At 42.4% G+C, this 16,213-nt stretch overlaps 1 protein-coding gene across 1 annotated transcript in view; it reads left to right on the plus strand.

The window, feature by feature from the left end:
• Positions 1-16,213, plus strand: part of LOC135415252 (collagen alpha-1(VII) chain-like) — a 136,794-nt gene that overhangs the window by 75,808 nt on the left and 44,773 nt on the right. Inside the window, exons 53-63 of the mRNA XM_064656912.1 lie at positions 793-837; positions 2,420-2,455; positions 3,862-3,897; positions 6,217-6,276; positions 8,467-8,592; positions 9,640-9,711; positions 10,468-10,503; positions 10,771-10,830; positions 12,324-12,368; positions 14,516-14,551; positions 15,583-15,618. Coding sequence (XP_064512982.1) covers positions 793-837; positions 2,420-2,455; positions 3,862-3,897; positions 6,217-6,276; positions 8,467-8,592; positions 9,640-9,711; positions 10,468-10,503; positions 10,771-10,830; positions 12,324-12,368; positions 14,516-14,551; positions 15,583-15,618 — 588 coding nt within the window. The remainder of the gene's footprint in view (positions 1-792; positions 838-2,419; positions 2,456-3,861; positions 3,898-6,216; positions 6,277-8,466; positions 8,593-9,639; positions 9,712-10,467; positions 10,504-10,770; positions 10,831-12,323; positions 12,369-14,515; positions 14,552-15,582; positions 15,619-16,213) is intronic.

Below are 16,213 nucleotides of genomic sequence, written 5' to 3' on the forward strand. Positions count from 1 at the left end.
GTAAATAGAAATATATGACAAATAGAAATATATAATAAAAAATATTGGATAAATATAAATTTCTACAAATATATGATAGATAGAAATATAGGATAAATAGAAATTTATATAAATATATGGTAAATATAAATATGGGGAAAATAGAAATATATAATAAATAGAAATATATAATAAATATAGGCTAAATATAAATTTATACAAATATATGGTAAATAGACAGAAATATAGGGTAAATATAAATTTCTACAAATATATGATAAATAGAAATATATTTAATAAAAATAAACATAGGATAAATATAAACATATAGTAAATGCAAATATATGATAAATAGAAATATTAAATAAATATTAATATAGGATAAATATACATTTATGCAACTATATGATCGATAGAAATACAGAAGAAATAGAAATATAAGATAAATAGGAATTTATATAAATATATTGTAAATATATGATAAATAGAAATATATAATAAATATAGGGAAAATATAAATTTATACAAATATATGTTAGAAATATAAGATTAATATAAATGTATATTAAATATAAATTTATACATATATCAGAAAAATATAAATATATAATAAATATAATTATAGGATAAATAGAAATTTATATACGTATATGATAAATAGAAATATAGGATAAATAGAATTTTATATAAATATTGGGTAAATATTAATACATGATAAATAGAAATATATAATCAATAGAAAGATAGGATCAATAGATATTTATATCTATATAAATTTGCAGTTGAAGGGATGATTCCCTGTTTTTTTTCCAGGGAGAAACGGGAGCTCCCGGAATGCGCGGGGACAAAGGAGAAAAGGTAGAGGTGGTGGTTTTCCCAAAATTCCCTGGAAAGGGAGAGGCAGCTGGAACATCCCGATGGAAACCGGGATTGCCACGTTCCTGCCTTTATTCCCAAACCGCTTCCCTCCTTCCGGCAGCGCCGCCGCACTCGGGAATAATCCATAATCTTGGAGGGGAATTCCAACCTAAACAATGGAATGATCCTCTTCCATGAGTCTAAAAATCCAGGAGGGCCTTTCCTGGTTTTCTGCTGGATTGGGAAAGACGAGGAAATGCAGGGATGGAAAAAAGGCCTCAAAAAGCCCAATTTTGGGAATGTTTTTGGCAGGAAAATTTGAAAGGGACCCATAATCTTGGAGGTGAATTCCAACCTGAACGCTGGAATGATCCTCTTCCATGAGTCTAAAAATCCAGGGAGGGCCTTTCCTGGTTTTCTGCTGGATTGGGAAAGACAAGGAAATGCAGGGATGGAAAAAAGGCCTCAAAAAGCCCAATTTTGGGAATGTTTTCAACAGGAAAATTTGAGAGGGATCCATAATCTTGGAGGTGAATTCCAACCTAAACGCTGGAATGATCCTCTTCCACCATTCTAAACATCCAGGGAGGGCCTTTCCTGGTTTTCTGCTGGATTGGGAAAGACGAGGAAATGCAGGGATGGAAAAAAGGCCTCAAAAAGCCCAATTTTGGGAATGTTTTCAACAGGAAAATTTGAGAGGGATCCATAATCTTGGAGGTGAATTCCAACCTAAACGCTGGAATGATCCTCTTCCACCATTCTAAACATCCAGGGAGGGCCTTTCCTGGTTTTCTGCTGGATTGGGAAAGACGAGGAAACGCAGGGATGGAAAAAAGGCCTCAAAAAGCCCAATTTCGGGAATGTTTTCGGCAGGAAAATTTGAGAGGGATCCATAATCTTGGAGGTGAATTCCAACCTAAACAATGGAATGATCCTCTTCCACCACTCTAAACATCCAGGGAGGGCCTTTCCTGGTTTTCTGCTGGATCAGGAAAGATGAGGAAACACAGGGATGGATGGGAATGGAAAAAAGGCCTCACGAAGCCCAATTTCGGGAATGTTTTCAGCAGGAAAATTTGAAAGGGATCCATAATCTTGGAGGTGAATTCCAACCTAAACGCTGGAATGATCCTCTTCCACAAGTCTAAAATTCCAGAGGGGCCTTTCCTGATTTTCTGCTGGATCAGGAAAGACGAGGAAATGCAGGGATGGAAAAAAGGCTTCACAAAGCCAAATTTTGGGAATGTTTTTGGCAGGAAAATCCGAGAGGGATCCATAATCTTGGAGGTGAATTCCAGCTTAAACACTGGAATGATCCTCTTCCACCACTCTAAACATCCAGGGAGGGCCTTTCCTGGTTTTCTGCTGGATCGGGAAAGACGAGGAAACGCAGGGATGGAAAAAAGGCCTCAAAAAGCCCAATTTTGGGAATGTTTTCGGCAGGAAAAGGTTGAGAGGGACCAAACAGCAGCTCTGGGGTGGTGGGACACGGATTTTCAGGAGGAAGACCAGGAAGAGGGAAGAAGGAAGGGAAGGAGGGAGGGAGAAGAAGTTCTGGAATGTGATTGGATTTGCCTTGCAGGGACAGTCCGGAGAGGCGGGAAAACCCGGAGAAAAGGTGAGGTCTGGAATTCCCACGGGCTGCAGGACAATGTTTCTATTTATCCTATTTTTCTATCTGTCATATATTTGTATAAATTTATATTTATCCAATATTTTTATTTATTAAATATTTCTATCACATATTTGTATTTATCATATATTTATATTTACCCTATATTTCTATAAATTTCTATTTATCCTCTATTTCTATTTATTATCTATTTCTATTTCTCCTATATTTCTATAAAATTTATCCTGTATTTCTATTTATTATCTATTTCTATTGCTCCTATATTTCTATAAATTTCTATTTATTCCGTAATTATATTTATTATATATTTATATTTTTACTGTATTTATATAAATTTCTATTTAATATACATTTCTATTTATCCTATTTTTCTATCTGTCATATATTTGTATAAATTTATATTTATCCAATATTTGTATTTATTAAATAGTTCTATTTATCACATATTTCTATTTATCATATATTTATATTTACCCTATATTTCTATAAATTCCTATTTATCCTATATTTCTATATATTACCTATTTCTATTTATCTTATAGTTATATAAATTTCTATTTATCCTATCATTATATTTGTTATATATTTATATTTTTGCTGTATTTATATAAATTTCTATTTATCTTCTATTTCTATATATTATCTATTTCTATTTACCCTATATTTATATAAATTTCTATTTATCCTATATTTCTATTTATTATCTATTTCTATTTACCCTTTATTTCTATAAATTTCTTTTTTATCCTATATTTCTATTGATTATATATTTCTATCTATCATATATTTGTATAAATTTATATTTATCCAATATTTTTATTTATCACATATTTCTATTTATCATAGATTTGTATTTACCCTACATTTATATAAATTTCTATTTATCCTATTATTTCTATTTATTTTATATTTCTATTTATCCTATATTTCTATAAATTTCTATTTATCCAATATTTGTATTTATTTCCTATTTCTATTTATCATATATTTACCCTATATTTCTATAAATTTCTATTTATCCTATATTTCTATTGATTATATGTTTCTATTTATTATATATGAATGTAAATTTCTATTTATCCTATAAATATATTTATTATATATTTATATTTTTCTGTATTTGTTTAAATTTCTATTTCTCCTGTCATTATATCTATTATATATTTATATTTTTCCTGTATTTGTATAAATTTCTATTTATCCTCTATTTCTATTTATTATCTATTTCTGTTTATCCTCTATTCTATTTATCCTATATTTCTATTTATCTTATATTTCTATTTATTATCTATTTCTCTTTCTCCTATATTTCTATACATTTCTATTTATCCTATAATTCTATTTATTATATATTGATATTTTTCCTGGTGATTCCCTGTTTTTTTTCCCAGGGCTCCAAAGGGGACACGGGAGAAGAAGGTCAGAAGGTAAAAACCGGAGTTGGATGTCTCTTCTCCCGGTGGGAATTTCCCTCCTGCTCCCCTTTTCCCGTATCCCTTTTCCTCCTCATCCCATGGAAAGGTGTCCAGGTGACCTCCGGAGCTGAGGAATCAGTGAGGGCGCTGTGGAATCCAGTGGGATCAGCTCCTGGAATGTCCCGGGAGCAGCATCCGGTTGTGGGATCCCTTGGGATCATCTGGGAAGGACTTGGATGTCCAGGGAGCAGCATCCGGTTGTGGGATCCCTTGGGATCAGCTCGGAAGGACTTGGATGTCCAGGGAGCAGCATCTGATTGTGGGATTCCTTGGGATCAGCTCCAAAGGCCCTGGGTGTCCCGGGAGCAGCATCTGGTTGTGGGATTCCTTGGGATCAGCTCCAAAGGACCTGGATGTCCCAGGAGCACCATCCGGTTGTGGGATCCCTTGGGATCATCTGGGAAGGCCCTGGGTGTCCAGGGAGCACCATCTGGTTGTGGGATCCCTTGGGATCAGCTCCAAAGAACCTGGTTGTCCCGGGAGCACCATCTGGTTGTGGGATCCCTTGGGATCATCTGGGAAGGACCTGGTTGTCCCGGTAGCAGCATCTGGTTGTGGAATCCCTTGGGATCACCTCTGAAAGATCTGGGTGTCCAGGAAGCACCATCCAGTTGTGGGATCCCTTGGGATCAGCTCTGATGGAGCTGGGTGTCCCGGGAGCACCATCTGTTTATGGGATCCCTTGGGATCAGCTCGGAAGGACTTGGGTGTCCCAGGAGCAGCATCTGGTTGTGGGATCCTTTGGGATCATCTGGGAAGGACCCAGGTGTCCCAGGAGCACTATCTGCTTGTGGGATCCCTTGGGATCATCTGGGAATGCCCTAGGTATCCAGGGAGCACCATTTGGTTGTGGGATCCCTTGGGATGAGCTCTGATGGAGCTGGGTGTCCTGGGAGCACCATCTGGTTGTGGGATCCCTTGGGATCATCTGGGAAGGATCTGGGTGTGCTGGGAGCAGCATCTGCTTGTGGGATCCCTTGGGATCAGCTCGGAAGGTCCTGGGTGTCCCGGGAGCACCATTTGGTTGTGGGATCCCTTGGGATCATCTCGGAAGGACTTGGATGTCCAGGGAGCACCATCTGGTTGTGGGATCCCTTTGGGATCATTTCGGAAGGACCCGGGTGTCCCAGGAGCAGCATCTGCTTGTGGAATCCCTTGGGATCACCTCTGAAAGATCTGGGTATCCAGGGAGCACCATTTGGTTGTGGGATCCCTTGGGATCATCTCGGAAGGACTTGGATGTCCAGGGAGCACCATCTGGTTGTGGGATCCCTTTGGGATCAGTTCGGAAGGACCTGGGTGTCCCAGGAGCAGCATCTGCTTGTGGAATCCCTTGGGATCACCTCTGAAAGATCTGGGTGTCCAGGAAGCACCATCTGGTTGTGGGATCCCTTGGGATCATCTGGGAAGGACCTGGGTGTCCCGGGAGCACCATCTGGTTGTGTGATCCCTTGGGATCAGCTCAGAAGGTCCTGGGTGTCCAGGGAGCACCATCTGGTTGTGGGATCCCTTGGGATCACCTCTGAAGGATCTGGATGTCCAGGGAGCACCATCCAGTTGTGGGATCCCTTGGGATCATCTGGGAAGGACTTGGATGTCCCGGGAGCACCATTTGGTTGTGGGATCCCTTGGGATCAGCTCGGAAGGATCTGGGTGTGCTGGGAGCACCCTCTGGTTGTGGGATCCCTTGGGATCATCTGGGAAGGCCCTGGGTGTCCAGGGAGCACCATCTGGTTGTGGGATCCCTTGGGATCAGCTCCAAAGGACCTGGGTGTCCCAGGAGCAGCATCTGGCTGTGGGATCCCTTGGGATCAGCTCAGAAGGTCCTGGGTGTCCAGGGAGCAGCATCTGGCTGTGGGATTCCTTGGGATCATCTGGGAAGGACTTGGGTGTCCAGGGAGCACCATCTGGCTTTGGGATCCCTTGGGATCAGCTCTGAAGGATCTGGTTGTCCAGGGAGCACCATGTGGCTGTGGGATCCCTTGGGAACATCTGGGAAGGACCTGGATGTCTATGGAGCAGCATCTCATTGTCGAATCCCTTGGGATCAGCTCGGAAGGACCTGGTTGTCCCAGGAGCACCATCTGCTTGTGGGATCCCTTGGGATCATCTGGGAAGGACCTGATTGTTCCGGGAGCACCATCCAGTTGTGGGATCCCTTGGGATCAGCTCAGAAGGATCTGGTTGTCCAGGGAGCACCATTTGGTTGTGAGGGACCCACAGGACTAATCCTGGACTAATCCTGATTTTTTCCTCACCTTCTATCCACAGGGAGAACCAGGAATTGGGTTCAGAGGTCCCATTGGTCAGGCTGGGCCACCTGGATTTAAGGTGGGACATTCTTCTCTTCCAGGTAGGATCTCACCTGGGGAGGTTTTTTTGGGATTTGTCTCTCTTTATCCTTTGTTTTCCACCGCTGGGTGTTGGAAAACAAAGGCTTTGGAGCTGCAGCTGCAGGGATAAAGCACCAAAGGCAGGAAGGGAAGCCTGGGAAGGCAGGAAAGGCGGGAACACCATTCCATGGGATTGGGACAATGTCCTGTGTCCTCCAAAGGGCCTTTTCAAAGCCTTAAGGTCCAGAGGATAAATATCATGGAATCACAGAATGGTTTGGGCTGGAAGGGACATTTCAAGGTCATCAGTGAGCAGGGACAGCCTCAGCTGGATCAGACTGGGAAAAAATATCCAGGGAATTGTGGGTTCAGCTCGGTTTCAGTGATTCCTTGGGATGTTCCGGGTCAGGAGGGTTTGGATTCACCTCTGAAGGTCTGCAGGGTTTGGATTCTCCTGAAGGTCTGCAGGGTTTGGATTCTCCTGAAGCTCTGCAGGGTTTGGATTCAGCTCAGATGGATCAGGCTGTGAAATAGGACTGGGAAAAAAAAATCCAGGGAATTATGAGCTCAGCAGCATGAGTTTCAGTGATCCCTTGGGATGTCGAAGGGTTTGGATTCCCCTCTGAAGGTCTGGAGGGTTTGGACTCTCCTGAAGGTCTGCAGGGTTTGGATTCACCTCAGCTGGATCAGGCTGTGAAATAGGGCTGGGAAAAATATCCAGGGAATTGTGGGCTCAGCTCAGTTTCAGTGATCCCTTGGGATGTTGAAGGGTTTGGATTCCCCTCTGAAGGTCTGCAGGGTTTGGATTCTCCTGAAGGTCAGGAGGGTTTGGATTCTCCTGAAGGTCTGCAGGGTTTGGATTCACCTCAGCTGGATCAGGCTGTGAAATAGGGCTGGGGAAAAAAATCCAGGGAATTTTGGGCTCAGTAGCACGAGTTTCAGTGATCCCTTGGGATGTTGAAGGGTTTGGAATCCCCTCTGAAGGTCTGCAGGGTTTGGATTCACCTCAGCTGGATCAGGCTGTGAAATAGGGCTGGGGAAAAAAATCCAGGGAATTGTGGGCTCAGCTCAGTTTCAGTGATCCCTGGAGATGCTGAAGAGTTTGGAATCCCCTGTGAAAAGAAATCCAGGGAATTGTGGGCTCAGCAGCAACGAGTTTCAGTGATCCCTTGGGATGTTGAAGGGTTTGGATTCTGCTGAAGGTCTGGAGGGTTTGGATTCTCCTGAAGGTCTGCAGGTTTTGGATTCACCTCAACTACATCAGACTGTGAAATATGGCTGTGGAAAAATATCCAGGGAATTTTGGGCTCAGCAGAGATGACCCCTTGGGATGTTCCAGGTCTGGAGGGTTTGGATTCTGCTGAAGGTCTGCAGGGTTTGGATTCACCTCAGATGGATCAGGCTGTGAAATAGGGCTCCGAAAAAAGATCCAGGGAAGTGTGGGCTCAGCAGAAATGAATTTCAGTGATCCTTTGGGATGTTGGAGAGTTTGGGTTCTCCTGAAGGTCAGGAGGGTTTGGATTCTCCTGAAGGTCTGGAGGGTTTGGGTTCTCCTGAAGGTCAGGAGGGTTTGGGTTCTCCTGAAGGTCAGGAGGGTTTGGGTTCTCCTGAAGGTCTGCAGGGTTTGGATTCTCCTGAAGTTCAGGAGGCTTTGGATTCTCCTGAAGTTTTGCAGGGTTTGGATTCTGCTGAAGGTCTGCAGGGTTTGGATTCTCCTGAAGGTCTGCAGGTTTTGGATTCACCTCAACTACATCAGACTGTGAAATATGGCTGTGGAAAAATATCCAGGGAATTTTGGGCTCAGCAGAGATGACCCCTTGGGATGTTCCAGGTCTGGAGGGTTTGGATTCTCCTGAAGGTCTGTAGGGTTTGGATTCACCTCAGATGGATCAGGCTGTGAAATAGGGCTCCGAAAAAAGATCCAGGGAAGCGTGGGCTCAGCAGAAATGAATTTCAGTGATCCTTTGGGATGTTGGAGAGTTTGGATTCTCCTGAAGGTCAGGAGGGTTTGGATTCTCCTGAAGGGTCTGCAGGATTTGGGTCCTCCCTTATGGACCAGGACTGGAAGGGGTGTCCCAAACTGGGGTCGTGTGAACTCAAGGAGACCCCCCAGGCTTCCCCCTGGACTTTTAGAGGGACACTTAAAATCCCACCTAATCCCCCAAATTCCTTGTGATTCGCTCCACAGGGCGAGCCGGGAGCCCCGGGACCTCCAGGAGCTCAGGGCATCCAGGGCATCCACGGCAACGCCGGAATTCCCGGATCCCAGGGGGGCAGAGGGGCTCCAGGTCTGCCTGGGATGCCGGGACAGAAGGTGAGGGGACACCATGGGTTGGGTTTGTCACCTCAGGGTGGGAATCCAGGTCTCCAGATCTCGATTCCACACGGGGTGAGGAAAAACAGGAACAAATCCTTGCAAAAGGAGAGGGAACAGCGTTGATGGGATCAAAGAAAGGAGATAAAGACCAAAATAAAGGCCCCAAAATGTGGGGCAGGGGGATGTCCCCCGAGGTGAAAGAACCCCAAAGCTGTGGAGCTCCAACCAAATCCTTGGGTTTCACCTTTTAAATTTAATTCTGGTAATCAGAATCTCTGGGATCCAGATCCATGGAGACTTCTGGATCTTTGAATCTCCTGGATCCAGGTCCATGGAGAGTTCTGGATCTTTGAGACTCTTGGATCCAGATCCATGGAGAATTGTGGATCTTTGAGACTCTTGGATCCAGATCCATGGAGAATTGAGGATCTTTGAGACTCCTGGATCCAGCTCCATGGAGAATTCAGGATCTCTGAGGCTCTTGGATCCAGATCTGTGGAGAATTCTGGATCTTTGAGGCTCTTGGATTCAGATCCATGGAGAAGTCCTCAATTTTCTTTGAGGCTCCTGGATCCAGCTCCATGGAGAATTGAGGATCTTTGAGGCTCTTGGATCCAAATCCATGGAGAATTGAGGATCTTTAAAGCTCTTGGATCCAGATCCATGGAGACTTCTGGATCTTTGAATCTCCTGGATCCAGCTCCATGGAGAATTGTGGATCTTTGAGACTCTTGGATCCAGATCCGTGGAGAATTCTGGATCTTTGAGGAGGTGACTGGGAAGAACAGGGGTGTTGAGCACCGGGGGGTTGGGATCAGGCACCCTCAGGAACAGAGGGATCAATGGATAAGTCTCTTTTTAGGGATGAGGGGCATCGACATTCCTCAACTGAAGGTCCTGGCGTAGCTGGAATTCCCTCTCCTTGAGGCTCTTCCTCCTCCTTGGGGAACACCCAGAGCACCAGCTCCTGCCTTTTATCCAGATGAGGGAAAGCAGGACCTTTCCCATCAGCGTGTTCTCCTCTCCAAGGATTTTGTTTTCCAGGGGGAACGCGGGAGGAGAGGTCGGAATGGAATCCCTGGGCCCGCGGGAGCGTCGGGATCGCCGGGAAAAGAGGTGAGTTTGGGACATTGTGCCGGTGCCTGGGGGAGAGGTCGAGGTCCTGTGGACATCCAGCATCCTGCTTTGGGTGTCCTTTTGGGTATCCTTCCACCCCTTTGGAGCGCTGGGATAGGAAGGAATTGAGGGAGGTCACCGGTGGTGTCCCCAGGGATCAGGGCCATGCCCAGTCCTGTTCCATGTCCTTATGGATGACCTGGAGGAGGGGATGGAGGGAACCATCAGCACATTGCAGGTGACCCCAAGCTGGGGGAGTGTTGATGTGCTGGAAGGCAGGAGGGCTCTGCAGAGGGCCCTGGCCAGGCTGGATCCAGGGGCTGATTGCAAGGGGCTGAGGTTCCCCAAGGCCAAGGGCCGGGTCCTGCCCTTTGGCCACAAGAAGCCCCTGCAGCTGCAGGCTGGGCCAGAGGGGCTGGAGAGCAGCCAGGCAGGAAGGGAGCTGGGAGTTGGGCTGGGCAGGAATCATAGAATCCCAGAATCAGCTGGGTTGGAAGGGACCTCTGAAATCATCCAGCCCAACCCTTGATCCAACCCCGCCGTGGTTCCCAGCCCATGGCACTGATGCCACATCCAGTCTGTCCTTAAACACCTTCAGGGATGGAGAATCCCCCCCTTCCCTGGGCAGCCCATTCCAATGGCTGAGCACCCTCTCTGGAAAGAATTCCTTCTTTTCCAACCCAACCGATTCTGGGATTCTGGGATTCCATGCCTTGGAAAGCAAAGTCCTCCTATTTTGTTTTCCTTGTCCTCCAGGGGATTCCCGGGACACCCGGACCCAAAGGCAACAAGGTCAGTGCCAACCTCCTGGGGTGGGAATGGGACATCCCACTGCCCTTCCTGGCTCCTTATCCCTGTCCCCATCCAGCCATTCCAGCCCCAGTTCACCTTCATTCCCTCCTTCCCTGTGGTTGCCGGAGGATCCTCCGGAGCGAGCAGGAATCCCATGGAATTGAGTCTCCGGACTCTTCCTGTGACCAAACTCATCGGGAATTCTGGGATGGGGTGTCTTTGCTCCCGGTGTGACCTGGGGGGGGGGGGGGGGTCTCTGCTCCACAGGGAGAATCCGGCGTCGGAGCCTCCGGCCCCAGAGGTCCCCGTGGAATTCCTGGCCCTCGGGTAGGTCCCTCCGGAAAAATTCCTGGCTCGGCTTCCTGCATCCAAGCCCTTCCTTGTTCCATCACCTCCCGCTCCCGCATCCAGGGTTGATCCCAGAACCTCCTTGGCCCGGGAATGTTCGTTTTCCTCCTGCCCCTGGAGAAGTTCTGGTCTCCTTCTGACCAAGACCCTCCGGAGTCACATTCTCTGGAATTCCTGGAGTTCCCGGCGGGATGGTTTGAGGAGCTGGGATCTGAGGGGGTGTGGTGGCCATCAGTTGGCCTCTCCATCCTTGGAATTCTGGATCTTTGAGGCTCTTGGATCCAGATCCATGGAGAATTGAGGATCCATGGAGAATTGAGGATCCATGGAGAATTGAGGATCATTGAGATTCTTGGATCCAGCTCCATGGAGAATTCTGGATCTTTGAGATTCTTGGATCCAGATCCATGGAGAATTGTGGATCTTTGGATCTCCTGGATCCAGATCCATGGAGAATTCTGGATCTTTGGATCTCCTGGATCCAGATCCATGGAGAATTGAGGATCCATGGAGAACTAAGGGTCTTTGTGATTCTTAGATTCAGATCCATGGAGAATTGTGGATCTTTGAGGTTCCTGGATCCAGATCCATGGGGATTTCTGCATCTTTGAGGTTCTTGGATCCAGATCCATGGAGAATTCCTCAATTCTCTGTGAGGCTCTTGGATCCAGATCCATGGAGAATTGAGGATCTTTGAGGCTCTTGGATCCAGATCCTTGGAAAATTCTGGATTTTTAGGCTCTTGGATCCAGCTCCATGGAGAATTCTGGATCTTTGAGGCTCTGGGATCCAGATCCATGGAAAATTCTGGTTCTTTGAGATTCTTGGATCCAGATCCATGGGGATTTCTGCATCTTTGAGATTCTTGGATCCAGCTCCATGGAGAATTCCTCAGTTCTCTTTGAGATTCTTGGATCCAGATCCATGGAGAATTGAGGATCTTCGAGATTCTTGGATCCAGATCCATGAAGACTTCTGGATCTTTGGATCTCCTGGATCCAGATCCATGGAGAATTCCTCAATTCTCAGTGAGACTCTTGGATCCAGATCCATGGAGAATTGAGGATCCATGGAGAATTGAGGATCTTTGGGACTCCTGGATCCAGATCCATGGAGAATTGAGGATCCATGGAGAACTGAGGATCTTTGAGATTCTTGGATCCAGATCCATGGAGAATTGAGGATCCATGGAGAATTGAGGATCTTTGAGATTCTTGGATCCAGATCCATGGAGAATTGTGGATCTTTGGATCTCCTGGATCCAGATCCATGGAGAATTGAGGATCTTTGGGACTCTTGGATCCAGATCCATGGAGAATTGAGGATCTTTGAGGCTCTGGGATCCAGATCCATGGAGAATTGTGGAAGTTTGGGAATCTTGGATCCGGATCCATTGAGAATTGAGGATCTTTGAGGTTCTTGGATCCAGCTCCATGGAGAATTGTGTATGGAATTCCTCTCCATCCCCCCAGGGTGACGAGGGCCTCGTGGGACTCCGGGGTCCCCTGGGAATGATGGTGAGTGTTAATTATATATATATAAAATATAAATAAATCATATTTATTTTATGTTTGGATTAATTATTTCTAATATAAATAAATAATATTTAGGTTATATTTATATTAATTATATATAAACTAAATTAATAATATTTATTTTGTATTTATGTTAATTATATCAAATCTAAATAAATAATATTTATATTATGTTATATTAATAATATATAATTAAAATAAATAATATTTCTATTGTATTTATATTAATTTTATATAATTAAAATAAATAATATTTCTTTTGCATTTATATTAATTATACATAATCTAAATAAATAATATTTATATTACTAATATCAATAATAAGAAATCAAAGAGATAAAAGTGAAATAGAAATGAAATTAAAGATAACAGTAGAAATAAAATGAAAAATAAAATCGAGGGACTTCTTTAAAAAATAAAATGTGAAAAAAGTGAAAAGGAATTGAAAAAAGGAAATAGAAAAAATAAAAAAAAGGAAAAAAAAAGGAAAAGTAAATTAAAAAAATTGAGGGGGAAAAAGGAAATAGAAAAAGTGAAAAAAAAATAGAAAAAAGGAAAATTAAATGAAGAAAACTGAGGAAAAAACTTCAAATTAAATTTTCTTTTATTTATCAAAATAAAAATAAAATGAAAATAAAATAAAAAATAAGATAAATAAAAAATAAAATAAAAATAAATAAAAGATAAAAATAAATAAAAGAAATTAAAATTAAAATTAAAATAAAAATTAAAATAAAAAAAGAAAAAGAAATAAAAAATAAAATAAAGATAAAAATAAAAAATTAAAATAAAAAAAATTAAATAAAAATGAAAATAAAAATGAAAGAAAAAGAAATAAAAATAAGAAATAAAAGAAATAACAATAAAATTAAAAAGAAAATAAAAAAAATAAAATAGAGATTAAAATAAATGAAAGAATTAAAAATGAAATAAAAATAAAATAAAATAATAGCCCTAAAAATAAAATGAAAAATAAAATAGAGGAACTTCATTAAAAAATAAAATATGAAAAAAAATGAAAAAGAAATGAAAAAAAGAAAATAGAAAAAGTAAAAAAAAAAAAAGAAAAAAAGCAAAATTAAATTAAGAAAACTGAGGAAAAAGATTTTTCCATGTGCAAGAGATTCTGGAGTTTTCCAAGAGCTTGTGCTGGGCAGGAAACTTCAAACTAAATCTTCTCTTATTTATCAAAAATAAAATGAAAATAAAACAAAAAAGAAAAAAATTTTAAAATTAAATAAAAATAAATAAAAGATAAAAATAAATAAAATAAATAAAAATTACATAAAATGAAAATAAAAATAAAAATAAAAGAAAAAGAAATAAAAATAAAAAGAAAATAAATAAAAAGAAAATTAAAAAAGAAAATAAAAAATAAAACTAATATAAAAATAAAGAAAAATTAAATAAAAATATAAATTAATAAAATAAAATAAAATAAATAAAATTGAAATTACAAGACAATAAATAATAAAGAAGAAAAATATCAATATAAATAAAAATAAATAAAATAAATAAAAATGAAATAAAAAAGAAAATGAAAAATAAAATAAATATAAAGAAAAATTAAATAAAAATATAAATAAATAAATAAATAGAAATGAAATTACAAGAAAATTTTAAAAAGAAGAAAAATATCAATATAAATAAAAATTAAAAAAAAGTAAAAATGAAATATAAAAAATAAAAATAAAAATAAAATAAATATAAAGAAAAATTAAATAAAAATATAAATAAATAAATTAATTAAAAAAATGAAATTACAAGAAAATAAAAAAGAAAATAGAGAAGAAAAATAAATATGAAAATAAAAATTAAAAAATAAAGGAAAATTAAATAAAAATAAAGATAAATAAAATTTAAATAAAAATAAAAATAAATTAAATAAAAGTATAAAATCAAATAAAGTAAATAGAAATGAAATTAAATGAAAATAAAAAAGAAAACAAAGAATAAAAATATCTATGAAAATAAAAATAAAAAAGCAGAGGAGAAGCTCATCCAGCAATTCCTCCCCGGTGGAGCCCGGAATTCCATCCTGGGAAACCTTGGGATGGAATCTCCTCTTCCCTCCCCCCTTCCCCCTTCCAGGATTCACCTTCTCACCCGCTTTTCCCGTTCTTTTCCAGGGTCTCAAAGGATTCCCGGGAGCCAAAGGGGAAAGAGTAAGATCCGTCATCTCACCCACCCCGCTGATATTCCCGTTAAAACAGTGGGAATAATCCCGGAATCTCTGGGGGGGGGGGGCTGGGAGGGCACCTGGGGCAGCTCCCTGCGCTGGCTGAGGGGATATCCCGAGGATTTTTGGGAAGGAAAAGTGGGATTCTGGGCAGAAAGGGACCTCTGGAATTCTCTGGGCCATCCCAAGACGTGGAATCCTTGGGAAGAGCTGAGAACCACACCCCAAATGTGAGGAATAGGCCACTGGCAGAGAGATCCCGACAGCTTTCCCGCCCAGAATTCCAAGTTTTAAGGCCTGTCTCCACATTCCTGATCCTCACAGGTTTCCCCCCTGGGGGAAGAGGGGTTGGGATTTGTCCTTCAGGCCGAATTCCCACCTGGAAACCCCCACCCTTTAGCTGGAATCATCCTCCCCTTGGCCTCCTTCTCCCACATCCCACCCGGAATCCTTGGGAAGAGCCGGGAACTGTGAGGGATAGGCTGCTGGCAGAGAGATCCAGGCAGCTTTCCCACCTGGAATTCCCGGTTTTAAAGCCTGTCTCCACATTCCTGGTCCTCACAGGCTTCCCCCTTCTGCTCTTCCCACACCACCCAGAGCACTTATTCCCACCGGGAATGAGTTCCCTCCCTCATCCTCACGTTCCACGATATTCCAAAGGAATCTTCCGGGAACAGCTGATGCCACATTGGAGTGGAAATTCGGGAAAACCTTTCTGCTCCAGGGATTCCATCCCATCCCAGATGTGGGATAGGCACATCCCTCCATCCTGGAGATGCTGCATCCCGCGGGAAGGCCGAATTCCGGCGGCGGATCCACGTCCTGGAATCGCTGAGCTCCAAACCCCTCAGGCCTCCGGGTCTTCGTTTGTTGCCCATCCAAGAAATTTTGGCTCCACACGACACTTTTTTTCCAGAGGGCCCAGAGGAGTTAAATTCCATCTGGGATAGATTTTAATGGGAATCAGTGGCCTGGGAAAAACTCACTGCCTTTTTTTTTCCACTTTCCCGTTTTTAGGGCGATCGGGGACTTCTGGGAGCCAAAGGAGAAAGAGTAAGGACATTCCAGAGGGGGAATTTTTGGGATGGGATTGGGGGGGAAAAAAGGGTTTCCAGGGTTTTCCAGGGAATTGTTTAAATGAGTCAGAGATCCTACAAGGCAGGGGCGTAAACGGGGAAAAACTTGGACAATGTTTTCGGGCACAGGGTGGGAATTCTTGGGATCGGGGAGTTGGACTTGATTGCCATTCCAGCTCAGGGTATTCCATGATTCCACGGTTCTGTGGGATGTTTATACGTGTTTTCCAATGTCTGGAGCTTCAGGAATTTTGTGGGATTTATACTGGGGGAGTTTAGCTCTAAACAGGGTTCCCAGGATGCAAATCCCTTCCTTAGGAGAGGACTTTAAATCCTGCCTTCCATCCATGATGTTGTGCCTGGATTAAGATCCCACTGCCAATGGAATCTTCGGGATTTGAGGTCCAGGATTTCCTGTGTGTCCTTCTTGTCCTTTAAATCCTGCTTTCCATCCATGGTGTTGTTTGCTATCCCTGTTTCTTGGATTAAGATCCCACTGCCAACGGAATCTTCAGGATTTGAGGTCCAGGATTTCCTGTGAGTCCCTCTTGTCCTTGCTCAGGCATTTGGGA

Source organism: Pseudopipra pipra, chromosome 5 (assembly GCF_036250125.1).
Source record: "Pseudopipra pipra isolate bDixPip1 chromosome 5, bDixPip1.hap1, whole genome shotgun sequence".
NCBI lineage: Eukaryota > Metazoa > Chordata > Aves > Passeriformes > Pipridae > Pseudopipra > Pseudopipra pipra.